We start from the raw sequence: 24,014 nt of genomic DNA on the forward strand, positions 1-24,014 counted from the left end.
TTTTTCCCTTTTTCTCCCCAAAGCCCCAGTAGATAGTTGTAGGTCATAGTTGCCCATCCTTCTAGTTGCTGTATGTGGGACGTGGCCTCAGCGTGGCCAGACAAGCGGTGCGTCGGTGCACGCCCAGGATCCTAACCCGGGCCTCCAGTAGCGGAGCGAGCGCACTTAACCGCTGAGCCACTGGGCCGGCCCTAAGCGTTACTTTTTGCTAAGCACTGTGCTCTCAGGAATAGTCCTTGCCCTTAAGGAGCTCACAGTCTCATAAGGAAGATTTGTAGGCACATATACAGTCCATCTCGTTTTTGTAAATGTAAACATGGACAGATTTGCAGGAACAGATGTATTCCAGAGAAAGAAAGCAATTCACAGCAGGGGATGAGAGGTGAGAGTGGAGGTCTCGGCTGGAGGCAGTGATGTTTCCAAGGCTTTGAAAGTCATGGTAGGAGTTCATTAGGGAACTGGTAGAGAGAAGGGCTGTGCTTTCCCAGAGCCTCCCATTTCCTTGTGCTCAGAGGATCTGGAGGTGAGGCACTGGGCAGAAAGAGTCTTAATCCATGAGAGTTGAGGGGTAAGTGGAGGGTGGTAAAGGGCGTGGCTTGGCATACCTATCCAGCAGCTTCTATCCTGTGGGCAGCAGGGGGCTCAGAAAGGTTGTAAATAGGTGAATAACAAGATCAGATTCATGATTTTTAGGAAGATCAGAGAGGCAGCTGTGTGGAGCTAGAGAGCCCAGAATGAGGAACCTGTTGGGGCTGTGCTCCAAGTGAGAAGTGAGGAAGTACACACAACACTTCATTTGAATTTGGATGCTTAATAGATTAATGCCCAAAACATTTTTTTTTTAAGTTGAATATGAGTTAAGTGAGGCAAGCATTAAAAAAAACAGAACTTGAAGCTTGCTTGTCTACATTCTTTCTTACTTTGTGATTGAGGATTTTTAAAATTTTTGGCTGTAATGGGACAGACTTTCGCCAGCCTCATTATTTTTTAGGTATGTGATGTGGTCCTTCATGGTCAGGTGAGTGTGTAAGAAGAATGGCATAGTAATGAGGCCAGTGCTCTGGTTGATCCTAGTACAGACCAGACTTGCAGGGGAAGAGCCAACAGCGTCTGCCTGTGTTTGTCATGGGTGCCAAATGAGCAGTGCCAACAAGGCAGGCAGTCAGAGGAGGCTCTGATCACCAGGGACCTTTACAGCTAGAGGGGAGACATAAATAACTAGTCAGGTGGCGGATTTATCTCTGGTGAGCCTGTTGCCGTTATAGGTGGTAATTTCTGCATGTCCTTTCAATTAACTGCAGGTAAGTCAGCATTTTAGGGAACTGTCAGCATATTAGGGAACACTTCTCAGAGACTGAGTTTTCTGGAAATTTGTCAGTAACATTACTATGTTCTCATTTCATGTAACAGTAAAAAAATATATATTTTATTAACCCCTAGCTGTAGATTACCAAATCTTCAAGGTTGGGAGCAATTTCTTTTCACTGGTGTGGTTTGTGTAATTGTGCCATGATGGCCTTGCTCAGTCAGTGCTAGGTTTTTATTTTTAAAGCCTGTCTGGAAGGCAGGGGACTTGGCATGCTGCACATGGGAATACATTAGTTCATCTGTCTCCTTTCCCCTTAACCCACTTCTGTGGAAGCTGTATATCCCCACCCACACAGTTTCCCCCACTCCTCTTTTAAAACCAATTAAGGAGGAAGACAAGTTCTTGTGCTTTTCCATCTATAGGGTAAAAAATGCCTCTAAAAATATACTTATATGATCTGTTAAGAGAAACAAAACGGGTTATAGCGAGACTGCTCCAGTTAAATACAGCAGCTGCTGGTGTTTGGACTTGGGAACAGAGTCTCTAATGCACTACATTATGCAGAGGGGTCTGTCATTACTTTTTAGTAACCATCTAAGACTAAGTTCAGGGCTCCAAATCAGCTTTCAGAGATTCCAGTGGGAGTTATTGCCAAAACGATCAGTACCTCACTTTCTTTACCCCTATCTTGATGTTATGTGTATATGAGGCTATTTCTTTTGTTTTTAATCAGAACTTTTAACTACGTAAATGTGAATATTTTCTTGTTGTGAAAGGAATGTTAAAATGCTCCTTGAACCACACTATCATCTGCCTCCTCCACCCTAATCTGGTGCTCCTTCATGCTAGTTTTGCAATGTGTATCCTTTCAGACCTTTGCTACATATTAACATGCATGCAGAAGTACCTGGCAGATTCATTTTGAAAGGTAAATTAACGTGTCTCTCATTAGAACTGAAGAGACTGAGGTTTTATTCAAGTTTGCCTAGGTAGAGGCTGTTTCAATGTAAAAGTCATAGTATGCCTTTCAGGTATGTAAGGTATCTTACAGATTGATTTAATTTTGCAAAATGGAGTCACATACAACTATTTCAGTGTAATAATGAGTCTTGAGTGTTCTATGGCAAGCAGAAGTGAGTAGCAGAGAGAGCTGTTACTTTGAGATGATCCCTTAAGAATTCCTCCAGGAAAACAACTGGGACATAATGCTGTTTTGTCATTTCACTTGGCTATTTTTTATATAAATCAGATTGAAAGATTTTGTTTTAGGATTAAGTCTCTGATTTTTTTCTTCATATTTATTATGTTAGGTGGTGGGGGCAGATATTGAGGGTGAAAACCTTGGAAGGTTTCGCTGAGTGATTTTTATTTTGAGAAAGCCTGTTGCGGATTCTTTCATATACATAAAATGGGGAGGGAAAAATTCTCCATTCCTTGAAGCAGCATTTATTCTGCCTTTAAACGTGGAGCCACTTTGATTTCTCATGCTTAAATTGTATTTATGAGTGATATAGTTTAATGACCAACATAATTTTGTGCTTTGAAGTATAGTGACATTTTTTCATGAAGCCAATGTGTAAAAACCGTTTCCTGGATGTTAGATTGCAGGAATAGAAGAACGTGGAAACAAAGGGCCAGAGGATGGCCTTAAGAAGTCAATAGAGGTGGCTTCCAAAATAAAAAAGTCGCACGAGTAGGAACCCAAGCCTGCTGTCCTTTTGCCTCCGTGACTTTGTGACACGTATATCACCACTTTCTGAGCCAGGGTTGCCCAACTTCTGTGGACAGACTTCACTTGTGATTTTTATGTTCTGTGCTCTCCTTTATATATTCAAATCGGAAGGGCATAGTGCTTCTAAAACAGTATAAAGACTTGTTCTTTTGCAGAATTAACGTACACTGTTGATTTTAGGATTGTCCTTTTCTTTCCCGCCAAATATCTTTTCTGTGCCTACGAAGATAAACACACAGGAGAAAGTACACTCTATCCTCTAAGGGAGAATTAAACTTTTAAACGTGAGCTCTAGAGAGAGTAGGTCCCATCTATCACAGGAAGGTCTGTGTGAAGTGACCAGTCAAGGGTGATAAATGGGTAGTCAGCTGTGCAGAGTGAGCCCCGTGGGCTGAGAGTTGCCATGGAAGCGCCGAATGGCATTCAGTGATCCTGCATGACTAACCTAGATTAGCAGCAGGGCCCGTGGGCTCCAGCCTGGAAGAAGGTGCTTACAGGCAGATGAGAGCAGAGCCAGCCCGCTGTCCCACATCTCACGCCCAGCTTGGGCCTTCCTATTACTGCCTTTCCTCCTTCCACCTATGCTCTTTCCTTTTTCAGTGCAAGGAGCAGAGAAAAAGGGGGATCACTCGCGCTAATCCTTACAGAGCTGTGACTTCTTCATTTTATCACAATGTTTTAACACATCCAGCCATGCCTCCTGACAGGCCCCAGCAGGGGGCTGACTAAGTGACTGCATTCAGGGGCTGAAGGGGCGGCTCTGAATTCCGCAGGAGTGTCACCAGCTCTCTCAAAGTGAGAGCATCCTGGCATGTTTTAGATTTCCAGGTTTCCTTCAGGCTGCTGTGCTGTCGAGTGGTGGCACTCTGTCGGTGAAAAAGTCTGTGGCGCAGTGTACCTCAGTAACGGCTTGTGTTCTGCAGGGCGAGTCTCACATGTCACTGCTCTCTCACAGTCTGCTGGAAACTGGAGCCTGTGGTTTCCCCCGTTGGTCTTTCTAGTTCACTTAATTTAAAAAAAAAATGCGGTGGAGGAGGTGGTTTGATGCATTCTGCAGAGATCGTCTTGATGCGTCAGTGTTGAACCTTGCAGATGGTGGACAGTAGTATATGATCCAAAAGCAAGAACTTGCTTACTGAAAGTGAAATTATTCCCTATCTAAAAATATTTTTGCAAACTTCTAGGAGAATTAACTCACAGATGTCTGCCGGGTGGTCAGACTTTGCAGCCTCCCCCCAGGGGCACTGCAGCACGTGGACTTGTTTTTGTATGCAGTCAGCTGCTTCAAATCACCATGTGACTTGATGTTTTTTCTCCTCAGGGCTGACCAGAAAGCTGGCACTGAGGCCCTGGAAACATGGCCCGGGTCAGCTGGCCAGACGTTAATGGGAGCAGAGCCCGATATTGGGCATATAATGGCTACTTGGGTGCAAGTTTATTTACTGCCTGTCCTTGAAAGAAATTAATGTGAAGAGCCCCATAGCATATTAGAGATGACTTGTGAATCCAGAGATTACTATGGGGTCAATGACCTCAAATCTGTAAATTTTAAAAAGGCTCTAAAATAAGAATTGTAGCACAGTTTTTATAACTTGAAGAACAACTTCATGCTGTCGGCCATCCGCTCTAAAAGGGCCCTCTGTTAGGTCCTTAGGCAAGGACAGACCTGTGTGGATACATTTAACCAAATATATGTTTTATGGCTCTGAGATTTCTCCGCTGTCAGGGATAACCTGAATTGTCGATGTGTACCTCTTTGAGACTAAGGAATTATGAGCGATTATAGATTAACGCACTTGAGTACGCCTTCTTTGTCACTGCCCTATTTAACACAGCCTGAAAGCTTTGCTAGCAGAACCGTGATTCAGAGCACAAGCTTTGGTGCCAGGCAGACCTGCGTTTGAATTTTCAGATCTACCATTTATTACCAAGTTAATCTCTGCGCCTTATTTTATTTTATTTTATTTTTTTGTGAGGAAGATCAGCCCTGTGCAAACATCTGCCAGTCCTCCTCTTTTTTTGCTGAGAAAGACTGGCCCTGGGCTAACACCCGTGCCCATCTTCCTCCACTTTATATGGGACGCTGCCACAGCACGGCTTGCCCAAGCGGTGCGTCGGTGCGCGCCCGGGATCCAAACCGGTGAACCCCGGGCCACTGCAGCGGAGCGCATGCACTTGACCGCTTGCGCCACCGGGCCGGCCCCTGAGCCTTATTTTTTTTTAACCTGGAAAATGGGTTTAATAATCCCCCTCTCACAGAATTGTTGTGAAAATTAAATAGGAGACTGATGGGATGTCCCTAAATCAGTGCTGACTGAATAACAGATGCCAAGTGGAGGAGTCCTTGGCCCACTGCTGCTGCTGTCATCATTGCTATTGTTTTTGGTAAACCTAAAGTGATCCGTACAGCCTAAAAAGAATACTCCTCAGAACCACCTAGAAACTTGTTAAACATGCAAATCTCAGGCCCCACATCAGAACTAATGGACCAGAAACTCTGGGGGTGGGTCTCTGCAATCTGTTTTTAACAAGTCCTCCAGGTGGTTCTGATGCTCACTGAATTTTGAGAACGTCTTATCTAATGCGAGTGCTGTGTAGAAATCAGTGAAGGAGAACTTGTAACTTGATCCTTTGTGGAACAGTGAGAAAGTCTGACCAGGCTGTTAGGATGAGCTTATCCTGCGAGAGCGAGAATGCGTTTTTCCCTCTACCCCAGAGAAAAAAAGGCCACGTTTAATTAAATGAAGTGGGAGTCAACTTATAATTATTCAAAGGTAATTCCAGAGTTTGTGAATCATGTAGGACATTTACTAAAATCCCCTCATTGAAAATTCTTCTATCCACTCTCTTCTTGCCTGCATTTTGGTTTAAAAACAGTGATGTGTAAGAGGCTGAACATTGGTTTACTCGTGCTGCTAATTGTGTTAATGTTTTTTAAATTTACGTTTCCCTTGATTTCCAAGTGGAACCAAGAAAAAGAAAATATTCATGAAAAAATTTGCGTAGGAACTTTAAGAAACCGTTCCTTAAGCCATTGCAAACTTGAAGTAAGTAAAAGCCAGATAAACCAGAAAGCTACCCAGTACGGCTGGCAAAACCCTGTTAGTTGCAAGAAGATAAACAATTCAGATGAATGAGGGCTCACAGCCTCCCTGTGTAGTACTGGGAACCGAGGACCTGTCACTTCCTTTCTTTTCTGCCTTTCTCTACCTGGCCCAGGAGCTTTGGTGTGTGAGACCCAAGAGGGAGTTGCCAACAGACAGCGTGGGTGAGTTTCAAAGTCTAGACCTCATAAAACTCATCCTACCAGTGACATACATGATGTCATGATGTCTTTCCTCACCTCACTATTTTTTGATTGTTCAGTTGAAGGGTGATGGTGAATAAGAAAAAAATATGTTCGAAGTTTGTCTCAAAGTTAGTAACATATGTCTGCCAATAAAATCTTGGTGTGGATTTAAAAAAATTTTTTTGAACTAATGAAGTAAGACCTTAATTAACCAGAATCCTTAATTTAATAGGATTTCCTCCCCATGGGAGGCACCTTGATTTTTGAATCACATAGCGATAAGCCAGCATTAGGAATTTAGTAAAATTCTGTTCTTATTTCTGTAGCAGTTTCTATTATTTTGGAATGAAAATCTCGAAGCAAGGTAAAACCTAACAGATGCTGAAGTAAGGCTGTGCTGACCGATTTGGAAATACTTCAGTCATTTTAAACCAGAGTGGCTTTTCTTAAAGACGTGGGTGGAGTTGACAAGGACATGAAGTGAGGACCCCCAGCTGCCTGAGAGCTGAGAGGCTGCCTCTCACACCCTTCACTTTTCAATCCGGGACTAAGAATCTTGCTATTTGGGGTTCCCTTTTCTGAGACAAAGGTAGCAATTACTCAGAAGTGGGCAGAACTCTGCCTTATAAAGCTGAGCCAAAGGCTGTGAACATCACTGAAAGCAAATGAAGATACAGGGCCTCCACTGTTGTAACTAGAGGAATCAGAAAAGGGAGAGCTTCCTTCCTGGCGAGAAGAGCCAGGGAGTGCCCTTGGGAACCGCCTTCCCTCTGTGAGGTGAGGTGCGGGTGCATGTACCAGGAGGCTCTGGAAAAGAGGAGCTTGGGAGTTCGAGTTGCTCAGAGGAGGGGTTGCATGCCCCACCTCTCCCTACAGACAAAGTGGCTGTAAAGCAAGTTTGAAGGAGAAAAGTAGTTAGTTCCTGATCAACTCTCTTACTTGGCTCCCATGGTTGTATGTTAATGTTATGTGATTTTTTTTTTTTTGAGCCAACAAGAGAAATTAATTACCAAAATCCTAAAATAATTGAAAAGAATTCTTGAGTGGTCATCAAGTCCATCGTGCTACTGTCAACCAGAAGGCAATCTAACTGTCCGAAACGTGTGCAATATTAAAGACGACTCCATAGCCAGTTCCTGGGTTAGTTTTTTTCCTCAACTTTTCGGTGTGTTGACTAACATAAATTGTTCACTTAAAATCTGATACTGAGATATCTATCATCAGGAAGAGTTTTTGATGCGATGGTCTAAGCAGGTAATTCTTTCCCACGTCCTAGTGAATTCAACCAGGTAGCCTCGCCTCCCCACTACCATTAGATTGAAAGCCTATGGAAATAGCAGAAGGTCATTTTTTGAATGGTTAATTTTTTAAATGGTTTTTGCATATGTCTTCCAGAGTTAATTTTTTAAAAAAAATTACAAGTAAGTTTAAAAATATATACTATAAGCTTAGTAGATGTTTTTTAATTTAAAAATATTTAATGATTAGCTTCTGTGCAAAGTACCATGCTTTAGCACCAGGAGAGAGATGAATATGAGAGGTTCTATTATGATGGAGTTCACGTTCTGGGGGAAAGGGAGAAGGAGGGAGAACCAGTCAGTAAGTTAAGTCAGCACGCACTTTGTGGCTTTGAGGAAGCCTTTAGAGTGGGTGACACTGGAATCACTGCAGAGATTTGCTGGTGACTGAAAATTGGGGTGGGGGTGTGTGGTTGAAAGAGAGGCAGAGGAAATTTGTGTGATTAGAGTGAAAACATCAAAGTCCAGGATATTGCTGAGGAGCGGGGAGTAGTCTGGTATGACTGGAATATAGAGGGTGGTTTGCAGGAGAATCATACTTCATAGGTAAGCTGGGCCTGGAAAAATTGGGTATCTTTCACTAAAAGGGGGTTCTAGGCTGGGGATTAGAGCAAGAGGCTGCCCTTTACAGGGTATGTTTGGGGAATGTACGTGACTGTAAAGTAGCATGCGTGTGGCAGGCCTGCAGGGAGACGGTGGGATAATTTCTAGAGTAGATCTGCACCAGATTATGGGGGAATTTTAATGCCAAAGCAAGGATTTGGGGTTTATTCTGCAGCAGTAAAGAGCCATCAAACGCTTGTTATTTTAAAATATGGGTAGTGACATGAGAACCAGAGCCTTAGATTGGATTTCTTTCCATGGGAAGGCTAAATTAGAGGGACAAGATACAGGGGAGGCAGGGAGACCGGTAAGTAGGCTCTTGTCAGAGGAAATAAGAGAAGTCATGAGAGAGCAGAGAGGCCAGGAAAGGGGTTGGAGAGAGTGTCTGACATCAGGACTAGAATTTCTAAAGGTACATATAGTCCTGGCAAGACGATTGAATGTTTTTCTTTTTATTCAAATAACATTGAGAGGGCCGGCCCCGTGGCTTAGCGGTTAAGTGCACGCTCCGCTACTGGTGGGCCTGGGTTCGGATCCTGGGCGTGCACCAACACACCGCTTCTCTGGGCATGCTGAGGCCGCGTCCCACATACAGCAACTAGAAGGATGTGCAACTATGACATACAACTATCTACTGGGGCTTTGGGGAAAAAAAGGAAGAGGATTGGCAATAGATGTTAGCTCAGAGCTGGTCTTCCTCAGCAAAAAGAGGAGGATTAGCGTGGATGTTAGCTCAGGGCTGATCTTCCTCACACACCCACAAAAAACAAATAACATTGAGGGGGAAAAGATTCAGTAGATACCTTAGAAGCAAGTCTATGAGGACAAAAGTCTTTTTATAGTTCTTATTTTCATTACTCTTATATATCACGTGTAGGAGTTGGGAGCGTGGCCTGTATTGCAGACCTGAGGCAAGCCCACTTTTAAGTTGTATGCTAGCTAAAACTCCTCTCTTTGGCTTCCATCTCTGTGATTTGTTTGTCAGGAATGCATTTTAACCCCGTCGGTGCCAGGGCTGATGATTTAGGATGCATTTTTATGTGGTTTGAATAGGACCATCAGATTATGAGACTTCTCAGTAGGTAGAGCTATCTAAAATTGGATTTTCCCATCCTTGACATTTGAAATGAGAAACAAAAATTGTCTTTTCGGGTTTACATGCCGAGACACTCCCAGTACAGTAGACTGAGAATAAAGTAAGTGCTGTTTTGGGTGCCTGGTAATCTTTTAATTATGAAATAAGCCTTTTGATTTTAATCTTCCAAAATGTACAACAGTGATCCAGGAAAACAGCCTTTTTAAAGTTCACATCCTGCTGACTCCTTCAGATGAAAAGCTTCCACCTCTACCCCATATTTTGCAAGCTGAAAGTAAAAATACCATTAATCTTGTCTCAGTTCCACCACTGCCTATAAAAGACCGTTCCGTTTGGAGCCTGTCCTGCGCCATGAAGGCACTAGCCCAGAGTGAATGCTTAGGTTTCCGGAGCCGGGACCTGAGGCTGGAGGGTCACAGCCTGTTGACTGAGACCTTAATCTAGGAGTGGGTTGAGGAGCTTAGGCTTTCTTTAAATCATCTCCCTTGTCAACACTGCTTCTTGGCTTTTCCTTGCCTCCCTCACACATGCACATATCCACAGCAAAATTTGGATACCAGTACATTTTATTGCTTTTGTTCTTTTGTGGCATCTGAAACAGCTTGTACAATGAAGACAGAAACCTGCTTCGAATTAGAGAGAAGGAAAGACGCAACCAGGAAGCTCACCAAGAGAAAGAGGCGTTTCCTGAAAAGATTCCCCTTTTTGGAGAGCCCTACAAGGTATTTATTGTATACTAGCAAGTCTGATTTATCACCATGTTTAACTCTGTGATGAAAGTGAGTTGGAACAAGGGTCACAATTGTAAAAATAAGACAACTTATCCTAGAGATTGTTTTTGAAAACAAAATATGAAAATTCTCTAAACCTAGTCAAAATTACCAAAGTTTGTGGTTTTCTTTTGTAATGTCAGTCTCCTGTATTTAGTAATATTTGTCCATGACAGAATTCTCAACAGGGGAATTGAGTTTAATTTAATTTTATTTTTTTCCCCCCAAAGCCCCAGTAGATAGTTGTATGTCATAGCTGCACATTCTTCTAGTTGCTGTATGTGGGATGTGGCCTTAGCATGGCCGGAGAAGCAGTCCGTCAGTGCGCGCCTGGGATCCGAACCCGGGCCGCCAGCAGTGGAGTGTGCGCGCTTAACTGCTAAGCCAAGGGGCCGGCCCTAGGGGAATTGAGTTTAAATTGCACATTAAATTCTATTTCACACATTAAATTCAGGTGTTTCTTTTTTAATGGTATTATGTAACATGGTTTATTAAATGGTGGTTTTCCTTAGACTTTTTTTTTTTTTCAGTATCTAATTCTACTGCCTTATTTTCCTTTTTTCAGACAGAAAAAGGTGATGAGCTATCCAGTCGAATACAGAACATGTTGGGAAACTATGAAGAAGTAAAGGAGTTCCTTAGTACCAAGTCCCATCCTCATCGCTTGGATGCTTCTGAAAATAGATTGGGAAAACCGAGATATCCTTTATTTCCTGAGAAGGGGAGCAGCATTCCATCCCACTCCTTCCACACTAGTGTCCACCACCAGCCTATTAACACTCCTGCCTCTGGACCACTTCCTGTTGGTAACATTAGTCACAATCCAAAGATGGCGCAGCCAAGAATGGAACCAATGCCAAGTGTCCACGTCAAAAACTATGGCCCACCAGACAGCCAGCACCTGACCCAAGATCGCCTTGGTCAGGAGGGCTACGGCTCTACTCATCACAAAAAAGGTGACCGCAGAGCTGATGGAGACCGCTGTGCTTCAGTGGCAGACTCAGCTCCAGGGAGGGAGCTTTCTCCCTTACTCTCCTCTTTGCCTTCTCCAGTGCCCCCTTTGTCACCTATACATTCCAACCAGCAAGCTCTTCCCAGGACGCAAGAAAGCAACAAGGTTCACAGCAGTAGCAATAACAATAAAGGCTACTGCCCCGCCAAATCTCCCAAGGACCTAGCGGTAAAGGTCCATGATAAAGACACCCCTCAAGACAGTTTAGTGGCAGTTGCCAGCCTTGGGGTAGCCCCTCCCCAGCCACCTTCTCAGACTTTTCCCCCACCCTCCCTCCCCTCAAAAAGCATTGCAATGCAGCAGAAGCCCACGGCTTATGTCCGGCCCATGGATGGTCAAGATCAGGCTCCTAGTGAGTCTCCTGAACTGAAACCATTGCCAGAGGACTATCGGCAACACACCTTTGAAAAAACAGACTTAAAAGTGCCTGCCAGAGCCAAGCTCACCAAGCTGAAAATGCCTTCTCAGTCAGTTGAGGTGAGTGGAATTTCATATCTAGGGCAATTCCAGTGTGAAGAAGGATTTGAGATGGAAATTTCTAGAGAATGGATGGGGAGGGATGTCAGTGAGTTTTGGATAAGGCGATTCCTTTTTGACTTTAGGATTTTGTTGACCCACAGAAAACTTAGGTCTGAGATGGATTGCTGACGACAGACACTGAAATGTGATTTGCAGAAAGATTTAAAAAGAAATCTTTTTATTGAGCCATAATTTACATACAGTGAAATGTAGAGTGATTGTAAGAGTACGGTTTGCTGTGTTTTGAAAAATGTATACATCTGTATAACTCACAACCCAATCAAGGTAGAGAACATTTCTGTCATGAGCTGTCTTGGTTTGTTTTTGTTTTGGGGAACACTGGCTTCTTTAACATTGTAAAGAAAAAATTTGTTTGGTTAATACTTCCTCAGCCCCTGAGATTCAAACCATAAAGAAGTAAAAACAAGAGGTCAAAATGTTGAGGGCAAAGTATTAATTTTTAAAGGTTTGTTGCCTGTAAATTGTAAAAAACTTTGAAACTAAAGTTCTGTTCTAATATTTTTTATTTACCACCTGAAAAAGAAGAGTGGGGATGTGGTGACATCTTATTTGAGAGTGAATCACAAATATAATATAGAATGTTATTCAACTATGGCTTTTTCAAATAACCAAAATACTGTATCTTTTTAAACAAAGAAAAAATTCATTTTTCTGCTCCGTTGATAAATGGCAGCATGTATTTGAATGAGGAGAATCAGAGCGCACATCCTAACACTGAAATTCTAGATTAGCACCAGTTACTCCAGAATTCAGAGTAGTAGTGCAAAATGAAATGTTTGAAATGAATTTTTAAAGCTTTCTGTTCAGGTAAAGTGTGTGGTTTAGTTACATCTATTGTATAAACATTCTAATTTGCATATCCATTGCTCAGAGACTTTTGTGTGCACCCAGATAGCAGTCTTACATAGTGCTGGAAGGTAGAATTCCTTAACGTTAAAAAAACAGACTCCAGGATCCTTAGCTGGAAGCAGACTCCAGGATCTCTTATCTTTAAGGAGGAGAATCTGTTCCTTTGTGGTGTCAGCTTTTGGTTTAGAAGAGGTTAGGGTTCTGTCCACGGTCAGCTGTTGTTGAGCTTGAGTGTCTCTGGATGTCTTCAGAATGTGACTTGTTTGGAGGCTGAGGGAAAAGGAGAAAGGGCGCGTCAAGCAAATGGCGGGAATGACCAAGATGGCAGAACTCTTACCTTTAATCCCAAGTTATGAAGATTCACTGCAATGAGCCATTGATTGAACTTTTTATACTGTGGTGGGAGGTAGGGGTGGGGAGCAGAACGAAGGCCCAGAGGAATAAAATGAGATCCTCCCTCCTCAAAATGTTTAGTCAGCCTGCCTTATAATTAAGGCGTTAACCTTAAATGGGATTTTCTTTGCTTTATTTATCAAATAGGGTCTGGTTTGTTTTCCTAGTTTAAAAAAACAGATAAGGGGAAAATTTAACATTCTTTCTTTAAAAAGTAAAACTACTATCTACTGGGGCTTTGGGGGAAAAAATAAACAAAAATAAAAAAATAAAACCAAACAACTAAAAATTGCTTTAAAACAATTTTCAGACAAATTAGTAAATATTTGCCTTGTCTACCAAATGCCCAATCATGTGCTTAAGTGCAGGGTGGGATGCCAAAGAAGTATTGGTCCTGCCCCAGGAGAGGTGACAGTCTAGTGTGGAGATCAGATTCCACACATGAAACAGAGAACAGTTGAGTGCCACCTGTCTGCTACTCTGTGCTCAGAGCAAGTTTTAAGTGTCAGCCTTAGTACAGTGAATCTATGTAAATTCAGACCTTTTAGGGGAGAGAATCCTGGTTAACTTTTTGCTTTCTTGGTGAAAAAAGATAAGCGGAGTTGAGATTTCTCCAAGGTCTTAAAGCTCCTCAGAGGTAATGTATCTTTCAAACAGCAGACTATGTTAGGTGGCCCTCGCATATTTTCTGAGTGGACATTTGAAATGAACAAAGTCTTCTGTAAGTTTGGTGATTGGAGGATGGGGTTTTCTTGGCACAAACACATCTATAAACAATTGAGTGGATGTAAGCTTTTCATCTTTGGCCTGTGTTTGCAGTCAGCACTCCTCTTAATATGGTGGCTCCCTCTGGTCTCTGCTCAGGGCTCTCATGCTGCTGTACCGACTGCTTTGGAGCCCCTGGGCAGTGGGAGTGGGAGGGTGCAACTGAGGGGTCAGGCAGATGGAGGGATCAGGGCGACCCGTGAGAGGGGGAATTAGGAGCTAAGAGCTTGGAACGAAGTGGGGAGTGAATCTGGGAAGCAGGGATATTGGTGCACTCTGGCTAGGTTTTGGATTTGATTTAGCTCTTTTAACTAAGATTGCACATGTTATAGACTTACTAATTTTCTGTTCACACATCCAATAAAATGGTTTTTTAAAAAAAAAATGTCGATTGAATTTAAAATCTCAAATCTTAATATTCTGGGGAATCCAAGGAAAGTGTAGAGATGGGGGACAGAAAAAGCAGCGTGTTAACCCCAGAGCAGGTAAACTGAATATAGAACCAGAATGTTAGCAATATCCTGGGCTATTTGTGGAGTTGGGGCAGAAGGATAGAGAGGGGAAGAAGAGGAAGTTGGCTGTTGGTAGAGCTGCGAGAAGGGGGTTGGGGGTAGCTAAGTGGTTTTCCTTTATTTGCTCAATTTGGCCTAAGGCAAGTCAGGAGGTTTTCTGGCTTTCTGAGTGTGAGGGTTTTGTGGTTTTTTTCATTGCTCCCCCTTCCCCACTGCTTCCATAAAACTGTATTTTGAGAAATGAGCCAAGGGCCGGCCCCGTGGCTTAGCGGTTGAGTGCGCGCGCTGCTCCGCTACTGGCGTCCCAGGTTCGGATCCCGGGCGCGCACCTACGCACCGCTTCTCCGGCCATGCTGAGGCTGCATCCCACATACAGCAACTAGAAGGATGTGCAACTATGACATACAACTATCTACTGGGGCTTTGGGGAAAAAAAAAGAGGAGGATTGGCAATAGATGTTAGCTCAGAGCCAGTCTTCCTCAGCAAAAAGAGGAGGATTAGCACGGATGTTAGCTCAGGGCTGATCTTCCTCACACACACAAAAAAAATGAGCCAAAATGGGAAAGTCATCTTCTCTGTTTGCTGTGCCTTCATCCTCAAGCCACATTAAGTGTGGCTTCCTTGCACTGCTTTCTGTCCTTTCCCTTTGTGGGAAATACTTGGTTTGTATATTTTAGTTGGTTCTCCTAAAAAATGATATTCTTTTCTGGGAAAAGTTCGTTTTCACAGTTAAAACTTAGTCTTTTCTGAAATTCTAGAGGAAAAAAATTTATCAAAACCTCAATATTCTGACTGAGTAGAGGGCTGAACCACAAAAATCTGCACGCTGTTTTGTCTGGGCGGGTCAGTTTTAGTACTGCGTCAACTGGGAGATGTATAGCAGCTTGACCTGATCCATCTGAGGCTGCAGCCAGGACTTGGTGATCTCATATGGGTGCTTTCCAGCCATAGAGTTGTCCAGAGATGGACCTGCCCAAATGGAAGGTTAAGATTGTTTTACATCCTGCTTTTCTGCCTCAAGATCAGAAACGAGAGTGAGAAACCATGGCATCTCTGTGCGTGTTCATGAGCATGGACCCCGGGGGACAAGTGGGGTGCTCAGATACACACTTCATGAAATAGGCGTTCTATTGAAAGGGAGAATTGGAATAAGCCAAGGTGGGTATATCAAATTGTATACTGGAGTTAGACAATTAGAATTTTAAAGCTAAACATACAGCCCTTTCATTTTGCAAGTAAGGCCTAGGAGGGTGAAGTCACTTAAATCTGCTGAAATTTATAGTTAGTAGCAGAGCCAGAGCTAGAACTCCCAGCTCTGTGATCTTTCTATTTTTGCTTGTTGTCATGAATGGAGACCATTGGAGGATTTTGGGTAGGGGAGTGATATCTCTCTTTCCTTTTTTGAAAAAGATTATTCTGGCTTCTGAGTGGAGAATGGCTTGGAGAGGGGCAAGGGTAGAAGCAGGAAGACAAGTTAGGGGGTGAGAAATGATGCTGGCTTGGAGTAGGATAGTAGCAGTGGACATAGTGAGAATGGACAAATTCTGGATATATTTGGCGGGGAACTGATAGAGCTTTGTGATTGATTGGGGATGGGAGTGGGCCTGAGGTGAGGGAAAGTGAGGCATCAAGAAGGCTTGGAGGTTTTTTCTTTCTTTTTTTTTTTTTGAGGAAGATTGGCCCTGAGCTAACATCTGTTGCCAATCCTCTTCTTTTTGCTGAGGAAGATTGGCCCTGGGCTAACATCTGTGCCCATCTTCCTTTATTTAATATGTGGGACGCCTGCCACAGCATGGCTTGATGAGCGGTGCTTACGTCCACACCCAGAATCTGAACCCACAAACCCCGTGCCACCGAAGCGGAGTGTGTGAACTTAACCACTATGCCACCTGGCCGGCCCCATCGTAGGTTTTTTTTTGTTTGAAAGGTAGGGATGGTGGGATGATACCAGCTCCTAAGATGGAGTTGACCTGGGTAGAACAGGTTTGGAGGGAAAACCAACAGCTCTGGATAGATCGTATATTAATTTTTAGATACTGTTATATATCCAGGTAGGTACAACAAATTGGCAGTCATAAATAGCAGATCAGCTTAGAGAAAATGTTAAGACTGGAAATAACAAATTTGGGATGTGTTTGCATATATGATAGGTATTTAAAGCTTTGAGACAAGTCAGATGTACCTGAGAAGGCCCTGAATCAGGCCCTTCCTAGCTCAGCTTTACCTGTGGCAAGGGGCAGTGGGTGGAAAGAAATGAGGACCTGCTGGATCTTCAGAAGCAAAAATTGAAGATCATCCTGGAAATTTGAGAATCTGCTTATAGATTATTGGAAATTACAGTTTTCTATTTCTTTTTTCACTTAGGGTTTGAAGTGTACATGTAAATGGTACAATTATCCTAATTTACATCCCAAATAACTCCCTGGAACTTAGCAGAATTTACTATCAATTTCATTTGCCACCAATTCTGTCTCCTATGGTCCCACTCCATTCTGCTCCAGATAAATCTCGCTTTGAGTCCTGATGGTCTCTGATTTCCGTGAAGCCTTGCTCTCTTCCTTGTGGCCTCTCATGACACTGTTTAGGAATGTTTTCTGTTACCAAATCCTTCCGCTCAATTTCCAAGACCGAAGTGTCACCTGCAGCTGTGAATTCATTGTTGGACCTCTTTGACTCATAGCAAGTCTTAAATTGAGCCTTCCATGTTCAGTAAACTGCCAGCCTAACAGAGTGAATTAATCCACAGTGGAAACCTGTGTGATAGTGATTCACTTTGCGTTCATGTATGCAAACAATCTTTCCTACTTCCATATTTAGCTCTTATTATCTTAAACCTTGAAAAGAGGAAGTTCCCTATTATGAAATGATCTAATCCTTCAGGCAGTTAACTTTCAGTGCGTCAGTGGTGTGTATCCTGCTGATGCACCACTCGGCATATAGTTAAGAAGCTCCCTCTCCCCCATATACATCATCAATTTGCAACTTTTAACTAAAATATCTTGAGTATCTGCTGTGCCGCCAGGTCTCATGCTGGGGATGGGGATTCAGTGGTAGGCAAAACCAGATGATTCTTCTTGAACCTTAACTTTCTTGTTAGATAATGATAACCACTCAGATCAACGTGTAAAACTTTGGCAAGTGCTGTAAAGAAATCTATAGACTATTATAAGATCCATAAAGGGGGATTGTGACTTAGAATGACAGAGCTTGGAGAAGAATTCCCTGAGGAAGTACTATTTGAGTGAGACCTGAACGGTGAGTAGAAGTGATGAAAATGAGAGGTTGTCTTAGTCCGTTCAGGCTGCTATAACAAAATACTACAGACTGGGTAGCTTATAAACAACAGAAATTTATTTCTCATAGTTCTGGAGGCTAGAAGTCCAAGATCCAGGCACTAGCATGGTCACATTCTCGTGAGAACCCCCTCTCTGGTTCCCACTTGGCACCTTTCTGTGTCCTCACGTGGTGGAAGGGGCTGGGAATCTCTCTGGAACTTCTCTTATGAGACTCTAATCCCATTCATGGGGGCTCTACCGTTATGATTTAAGCATCTCCCAAAGGCCCCACCTCTTACTATCATCGCCTTTGGAGGTTAGGATTTCAGCATGAATTTGGGGGACACATAAATGTTCAGACCATAGCAGATGTATTGGGAGTTAAGCAGCATCAATAATCCAGGCAGAGGGAACAATATGCGCCAGTGGCTTATGCGCTATGATGTACAGAGACCATTACAACAAGTCCTCTTGGGTTATAAGCCCAGCACTGTAGATCAAAGGGAATTTTTGCGTTCATTCTGAATCTTGGCTGCACATCAGAATCACCTGGGAAAGCCTGTTAAAAATACAAGTTGTTAAAAGTAAAAATTCCTAGGCCTCACTCTAGGAGATTGATTGGGCAGGTATATAGGTGGGCTCAAGAAGCTGTATCTGTGATTCTCATGAGGTTTGTTCTAGAGCCTGGAAATTTAAACCATTCCAGAAGAGCTGATAGCAGGCCACAGGGAGTGAGAGAAGGGGGCCCCCTGCCCAGTGGTTGCAATGTCTCCCATGTGGGCCTCAGGCAAATGGATCATTCTGGATTGATGGGGTTTTTTGTCCTGAGTAGGATATGAGAAGAAGTAGCCTCAGGAAGAAACACAGGAGTGGGGATCCCCCAGACTACACTCTTCTCTTCCTCCACAACTCATGTTTTCCTTTCTTGTGCCCCCAACATTTTCAAGCTCGTGGGGAAAGTAAAATTCTGATACTTTCTAGCTTTCCTTGGTTTTCTAAAAATGTTTTTTATTGCAGTAACTCTAATTGACAATTTAAATTTAGTTTCTATGAGCTAGCGCTCAGTCACAGTGGGCAGACCGATATGACTTAAATGTCTGTTAGGAAAATGACAGCAAAGCAAGAAGGTTATCTGTGTACACAATTCCCTGCTGATGCTGGGTGTCTGGAGCAGGACACTTCCATTCTATGAGAAATAATGAATAGTAAGTAACCGTATCTGTTTAGAGGCTGGCTAAATTTCAGACCCTAAAATATCTAAATATAGAAGTTAAAAAATAGTAGCAAGTGACTGACAGAAGTTTTAGAGCAGAAGCTGCAGACAGCCAGGCTGAGGGCTAGCTATGGCCTGCACACAATTTTGTTTTGCCTGTGTGATGTGTTTTCTTTTTCTTTTCCTTTGTGCCAGAATTTACAAACTGGAGAATTTTGGTGAAAAGTCAGATTTTCGGTTTTACCACCTAGAGCTCAGAAGAAGCTGCCACCTTTAATTTCCTGATCCTGGCAATTTTTTGAGTTTGAAGAAACACCTCAAACTCTGAAGGAAACATTTTAAATAATATAGGCAAAATATTTTTGAAAAGCTCTAAAATTGCTAGAAATGAGTTAGTGCAAAGAATAGAGTTGCTTATAATAGCCCAAGAAAAGAAAGCTTATAGTGGAATCTTGAAAATCTTTTTGGATGGTATTAACTGGAGTTGTTTTCTGTGTATGTTTTTCTTGCTTTTCCCTCTCAAAGTGCCAGAAGTACATTTGGTACCAGGATAAGACATTCCTGTTGCTCTGTGTTGTTTTCACGCTTGAGATGTTTGCGGAGGGTTATCGGATCCCCCCTGGGTCCCTCATGTTGTGCCTCTGCCAAGACGTAGACATTGGACTCTAGAATCTTTCCAGGCTATGCGCTCTCCCAGGCTCTCACGTCGCCACCCGAGTCATATTAGTCACCCAAATCTTCTCTAGATTAATTGTGTTTTATTTTGAGCCAACTGATAATCTTTAGGGACAGAAAACCAAATATTCCAAGGGGAGTCCTGTTGATTGAGTTAGTGGTTTTGATTTTGACTGTTTGGGTGGAGGTGACCAATGCTCATGAGATGTTTAAAAAGAATTCCTTTTCATAGAGGATCCCGGGTCATTTTATCGTAACAAGTTTATTTTTCGGCCTTGTATTTCTCCTCTCTAATTGCCAAGATCTATTTGAAAATCATTATTTTCCAAGGTTAACTTTGCTGCATGTTCACGTTTTCCAAGAACTTTATAAGCAGCTATTTTTACGTTGATACTGTTCTTTGCTTTAATGTTGAAATCACTAGGTTGACAATTGTTCCTGCCTGCAGAGGTTCAGAATCCACACACATGCCATTAGTTTTCTCTTGAACTTCATTTCATTCCCTATTTAAGTGTGACCTACTTTCTTTCTGCATTTTTTTTTCCCTAACCCTGTGGTAATTTGTCAGGCCCATTCTAATCTCCTTAATCCCTTTGGCTGAAGGGTTTTGAGATTTAATGTTTTAATCTAGGGGCCTCATTATTTAAGTAATTAGAGGTCCTATTTCTGGCTCTGTCCCTTAGATAACTCACCTCAGGTTTTTTTGTTCCAATTTACAAATAGCAGAACTCTGAAAATTCATGTAGGACAAGAATTTGAAGCTTTGAATTGAACTGCATGAATTAAGAAAGAGAAGCATTCTATGTTGTTCAGATTTCTTGCAGTCATTCTTAGAAGCTTGAGCATTATGGATTCTCCTTTTCCTTACAGCTCTATTTTTAAAATACTCCTCTCCAAAGCACATACTGGCTATTGCCTTTTAGAAAAAATTTTTTTTACAGATTTTTATGCTGTGATTAGAGTTTCTTGTGTTACTTCCAACATTTTTTCATGCTTGAGAACATGTTACCTTGTGAAAAAATTTTTTCCTATTGTCAAGTAATCTGGACATTCTTACAAAATGTTAAAAAAATCTTTCCTGTCAGGAACAATTTGGTCATAGAAGGAGCCACATTTTTACATTCTGGGTTTCTGCCTTTTCAGTCAACAATAGTTGAACGTTCACTAGATATAAAGGGAGCTAATGGGACAGAAAGACCCTTGCACAGTCAATTTATTACATAGTGTGACAAATACAAGTATGATCAGTATAAAAAAGGTGATGTGGAACTATTATTGTCATATAATGCTCACTCTGTTCTCTTGTTCACTTTATGGTGGGAATTGTTCTAAATGCTTTATGTGTATTAACTCATTAATCCTTACAGGTATCTCATGCAGTAGGCGCTGTTACTATTGCTGTTTTACTGAGAGACTTACAGAGGTACAGAGAGATTCATTTGTCCAAGTTTCCCCAAGCCTTAAGTGCTGGATCTGGCGTCCAGATCCAAGTAGTCTGGCTGGACTCCATACCCTTAACTAGACACCTACATTATGTTGCCTTTCAAAAGAGGAAGCTGTAAGTTTTTTTAGAGTTGACTTTTGAAGTACTTTGGGTATTGGCGAGAGGATTAGGGAGAGAAGAGACGTGGAGGCAAGACAGTGTGAGAAGTTGAGTAGGAGTGACTGGACCTCTGGTGTTCAAGGAGATTGGGTAGAGGCAGAGGAGAGCTGTGGGGAGACAGCCTGCGTGGCAAGAATAGAGCCAGTTTTTGAAGTTCTCTGGTTGTTTATTGAGTAATTTATCCAAGACCCAGTCGTTAATGAAAAGGAGAAGTTACTTTGGCTTCATGGCAGACAGTACATCACAGTGTTAGAATTCTGCGAGACCTTGGGCAAGGAACTTGACCTCGCTGTGTTGTCAGTTTATTCATCTGTACAGTGGGCTCCTCGACTGAGGTCGTCCATATGAAGTGCTTCGAACAGTACTTGATCTGTAATAAGGGCTCATTATGGATCTCATAAGATCCAAGAGCTCAATCGGTGGTGGTAGCTGTGATTAGGGTTAAAATTTGAACTGGGCTTTAAGGAAGAAGGTAGGATTTAGAGGGTATCAAAATGAGGAATTAGTGAGGGTGGAGAAGTAGGAAGACTGAATGTATTTGTAACTTGTTTATTGGAGTATACTTGAGAAATGTAGGTGAGATCAGATCAAAGGGTCCAGGAATTCCCAGTTAAGATGTTTTAAGTGAATAAAGCCCTAAAATTTTGATTTTTAAATGTTAAAAATAAACAAATGAAAAGCCTAGGGAAGGAAAGCATTTGCTTAAGGTTATTGAGCTTTTAAAAACTGGTTTGCCAAGGTGAGGGCACGACTGCCCTCAGCAGTTCCCAGTTCCCACCCCTGCCTGATGGCATGGGGGCTGCAAGCTCACTCTTGGAGAGCAGCATTCCTGTAGCCTGGCAATCCCTTATAAAAACTTACACACACAGAAATATTTTACTGCCTCCCTCACCCCCTCTAAGTTTCCAAAGCGCTTGCTTATTTGTTTCTCTCTCAACTGTCACAGCAACCTTCTGAGTTAGGCAGGGCGGTTGGCACGAATCACCATTTCACATGCTGTAGAACTGAATCTCTAATGATTTAAGCTGGTGAGTGGCAGAGATGGGGGCACGAAACCAGGACCCTTGGCTCCTAGTTCCAGTGCTCTTTCTGCCACAAAACATGCTTTCTGTGGAGTCAGTCATTTGTGTAACACTTTTATTTAAAGCATCGAGAGCTCTCTTTTTCTACATGGCCTTGCCTGCATGTTGGCACCTGAGAAATCATGCAGATGTTGGGTGGTTCAAATGAGAGGATGATTAAAACCCACTTTTGGTTGTGGTGGCCCTGTGGCTTGCTCTGAGGCCTTTAACTTTGCTTCTACCCAAGAAGGAGGTTCTCAGTTCTCGTCACTTATGATGACTCAAAAGAAGAAAAAAAACAAAAACAAAAAACCATCTGTATCTATATCCACCATTTAGCTCTTTCCCTTTGGTCTCAGAGAAGGTGTTGTTCCTCTTGCCCTTCCACTTGCACACCCTTTTTAAGGTATTAATACCTCTGATACCCTTATTAATTAGTAAATGGATACTTCTAAGGTATTAAACCTTTCCCGCATCACTTGGCTCTTTCCCAACAGTCTGTAGTTACATTCAGGCCTTTCCTAGCTGAAAGGGCAAAACAAACGCTTCCTCACTCCTGTGTCTTACTCTGATTACTTCTTTCTTGTTCCCTTCACAGCTGAATCTCTGGAGCAGAAGAGCTCTGCTTCCTCTCCTCCTGTCCACTCTCTGAACCCATTGCAGGCTGCTTTGTGCCTTCATCCCTCCACTGTGCTGCCCGCAGTGGACTCCTGATGGACGAAGTCAAGGAACGCTCTTGAGCCTAGCCTTCTTGACTTCTCTGTGGCATTTGACACTGTTGATCACCGTCCCCTTAGACACCACCTTCCTTTTTTTTCTGTTTTCTCTCCTACCTCTTTTGGAGGCTGCCTTTCCCTCCCCTTCCCCAGGGCTGTACCCTCAACCATCTTTCTCCTCCTTGCCCTGGTGATCTCGTCTGCACTTAAGGTTTCAACTACTGGAATACTGATGATCACCAAATTGATTTTCTTAGCCTAAAACTCCCGAAAAGTTTTCTGAGCACTAGATCCTTTTATCCAACTGCATGCTCGGCTTTTCTTATAGATGTTGCACAGGCATATCAAACTCAACCTGTCTACAGCGTATTTCATTATGTCTGCCTTCCCCTGTACCTCTTCACACACACAAACGTTCTCTTTCCTCCTGGTCACCAGTCTCAATTCCTTGCTGTCCCCTACTTTGTCTAGTTGGCAGCCCAATCCTATGGATATTACCCTGTAAGTATCTGCTGAAAGCTTCTCCTTTTCCTTGTTCCTTACTGCCCTGTCTTTAGTTCAGATTTTTATCACTTTCTTGAACTATTACAACTTCTTTCTAACCTGTCTTGCTGCCTTTTCCCTTCTCTTCAAACTATCTGCCACACTGTTCCTCAAGAGAGTGATTTTATTATGTGAAAACAGGATCAAGTCTTCCCAGTTTACGATCTTTCAGTACCTCTTCATTGCCTTCAGGATAAAAATCCAGCTATCTCCAATTGCCTTTCTTGACAGGACTCGTCCCTGTCTCTCTGGATTTGGCTGGAGGTTATGGCTCTCCTGCTTATACTTCCTTGACCCCCCTGCAGACTTTCCACTCCGCACTCCTGGTGCCCAGACCTCTGGTCTCAGCGCTTCTCTTCGGTATCGTCCTGTGTCTTCCTCCAGGTGGTAAATGTTTGGAGGGCAGGATCATTTGTCTCATATCCTTGTTTGTCATTTGTGTTTAAGCACAAGTGAGGACTGGGGCGAAATGGGGACTTTCTTGCACTGTGCTCGAGGAGTTCTTACCCAATTCACTTTGATCTCATGTCTGAAAGATAATCTCTTATAAATGTTGGTTGGAGCAGGTAGGAGGAAAAATAATTTGAGGTGGGACTAAATTTCCTATTTAGGACACTTGGGTGGGAAGCAGACACTAAGTTTAACAATTTTTTAAAGGAATTGTTTGACTTACCATTTTTAGCCTGAGTATTTCCCAGGTCATTTGAGGCATTCTTACATGTGGGTTTGAAAATAAACTGCCTAATCCGATCATTAGGC

The 24,014-nt window shown here is 42.6% G+C and overlaps 1 protein-coding gene across 1 annotated transcript in view; it reads left to right on the top strand.

The window, feature by feature from the left end:
• The window catches only part of AFF1 (ALF transcription elongation factor 1), a 167,984-nt gene that overhangs the window by 71,960 nt on the left and 72,010 nt on the right, over positions 1–24,014 (top strand). Inside the window, 2 exon segments of the mRNA XM_058547459.1 lie at positions 9,929–10,049; positions 10,663–11,586. Coding sequence (XP_058403442.1) covers positions 9,929–10,049; positions 10,663–11,586 — 1,045 coding nt within the window.

The sequence above is a fragment of the Diceros bicornis genome, chromosome 8 (assembly GCF_020826845.1).
Source record: "Diceros bicornis minor isolate mBicDic1 chromosome 8, mDicBic1.mat.cur, whole genome shotgun sequence".
Lineage (NCBI taxonomy): Eukaryota > Metazoa > Chordata > Mammalia > Perissodactyla > Rhinocerotidae > Diceros > Diceros bicornis.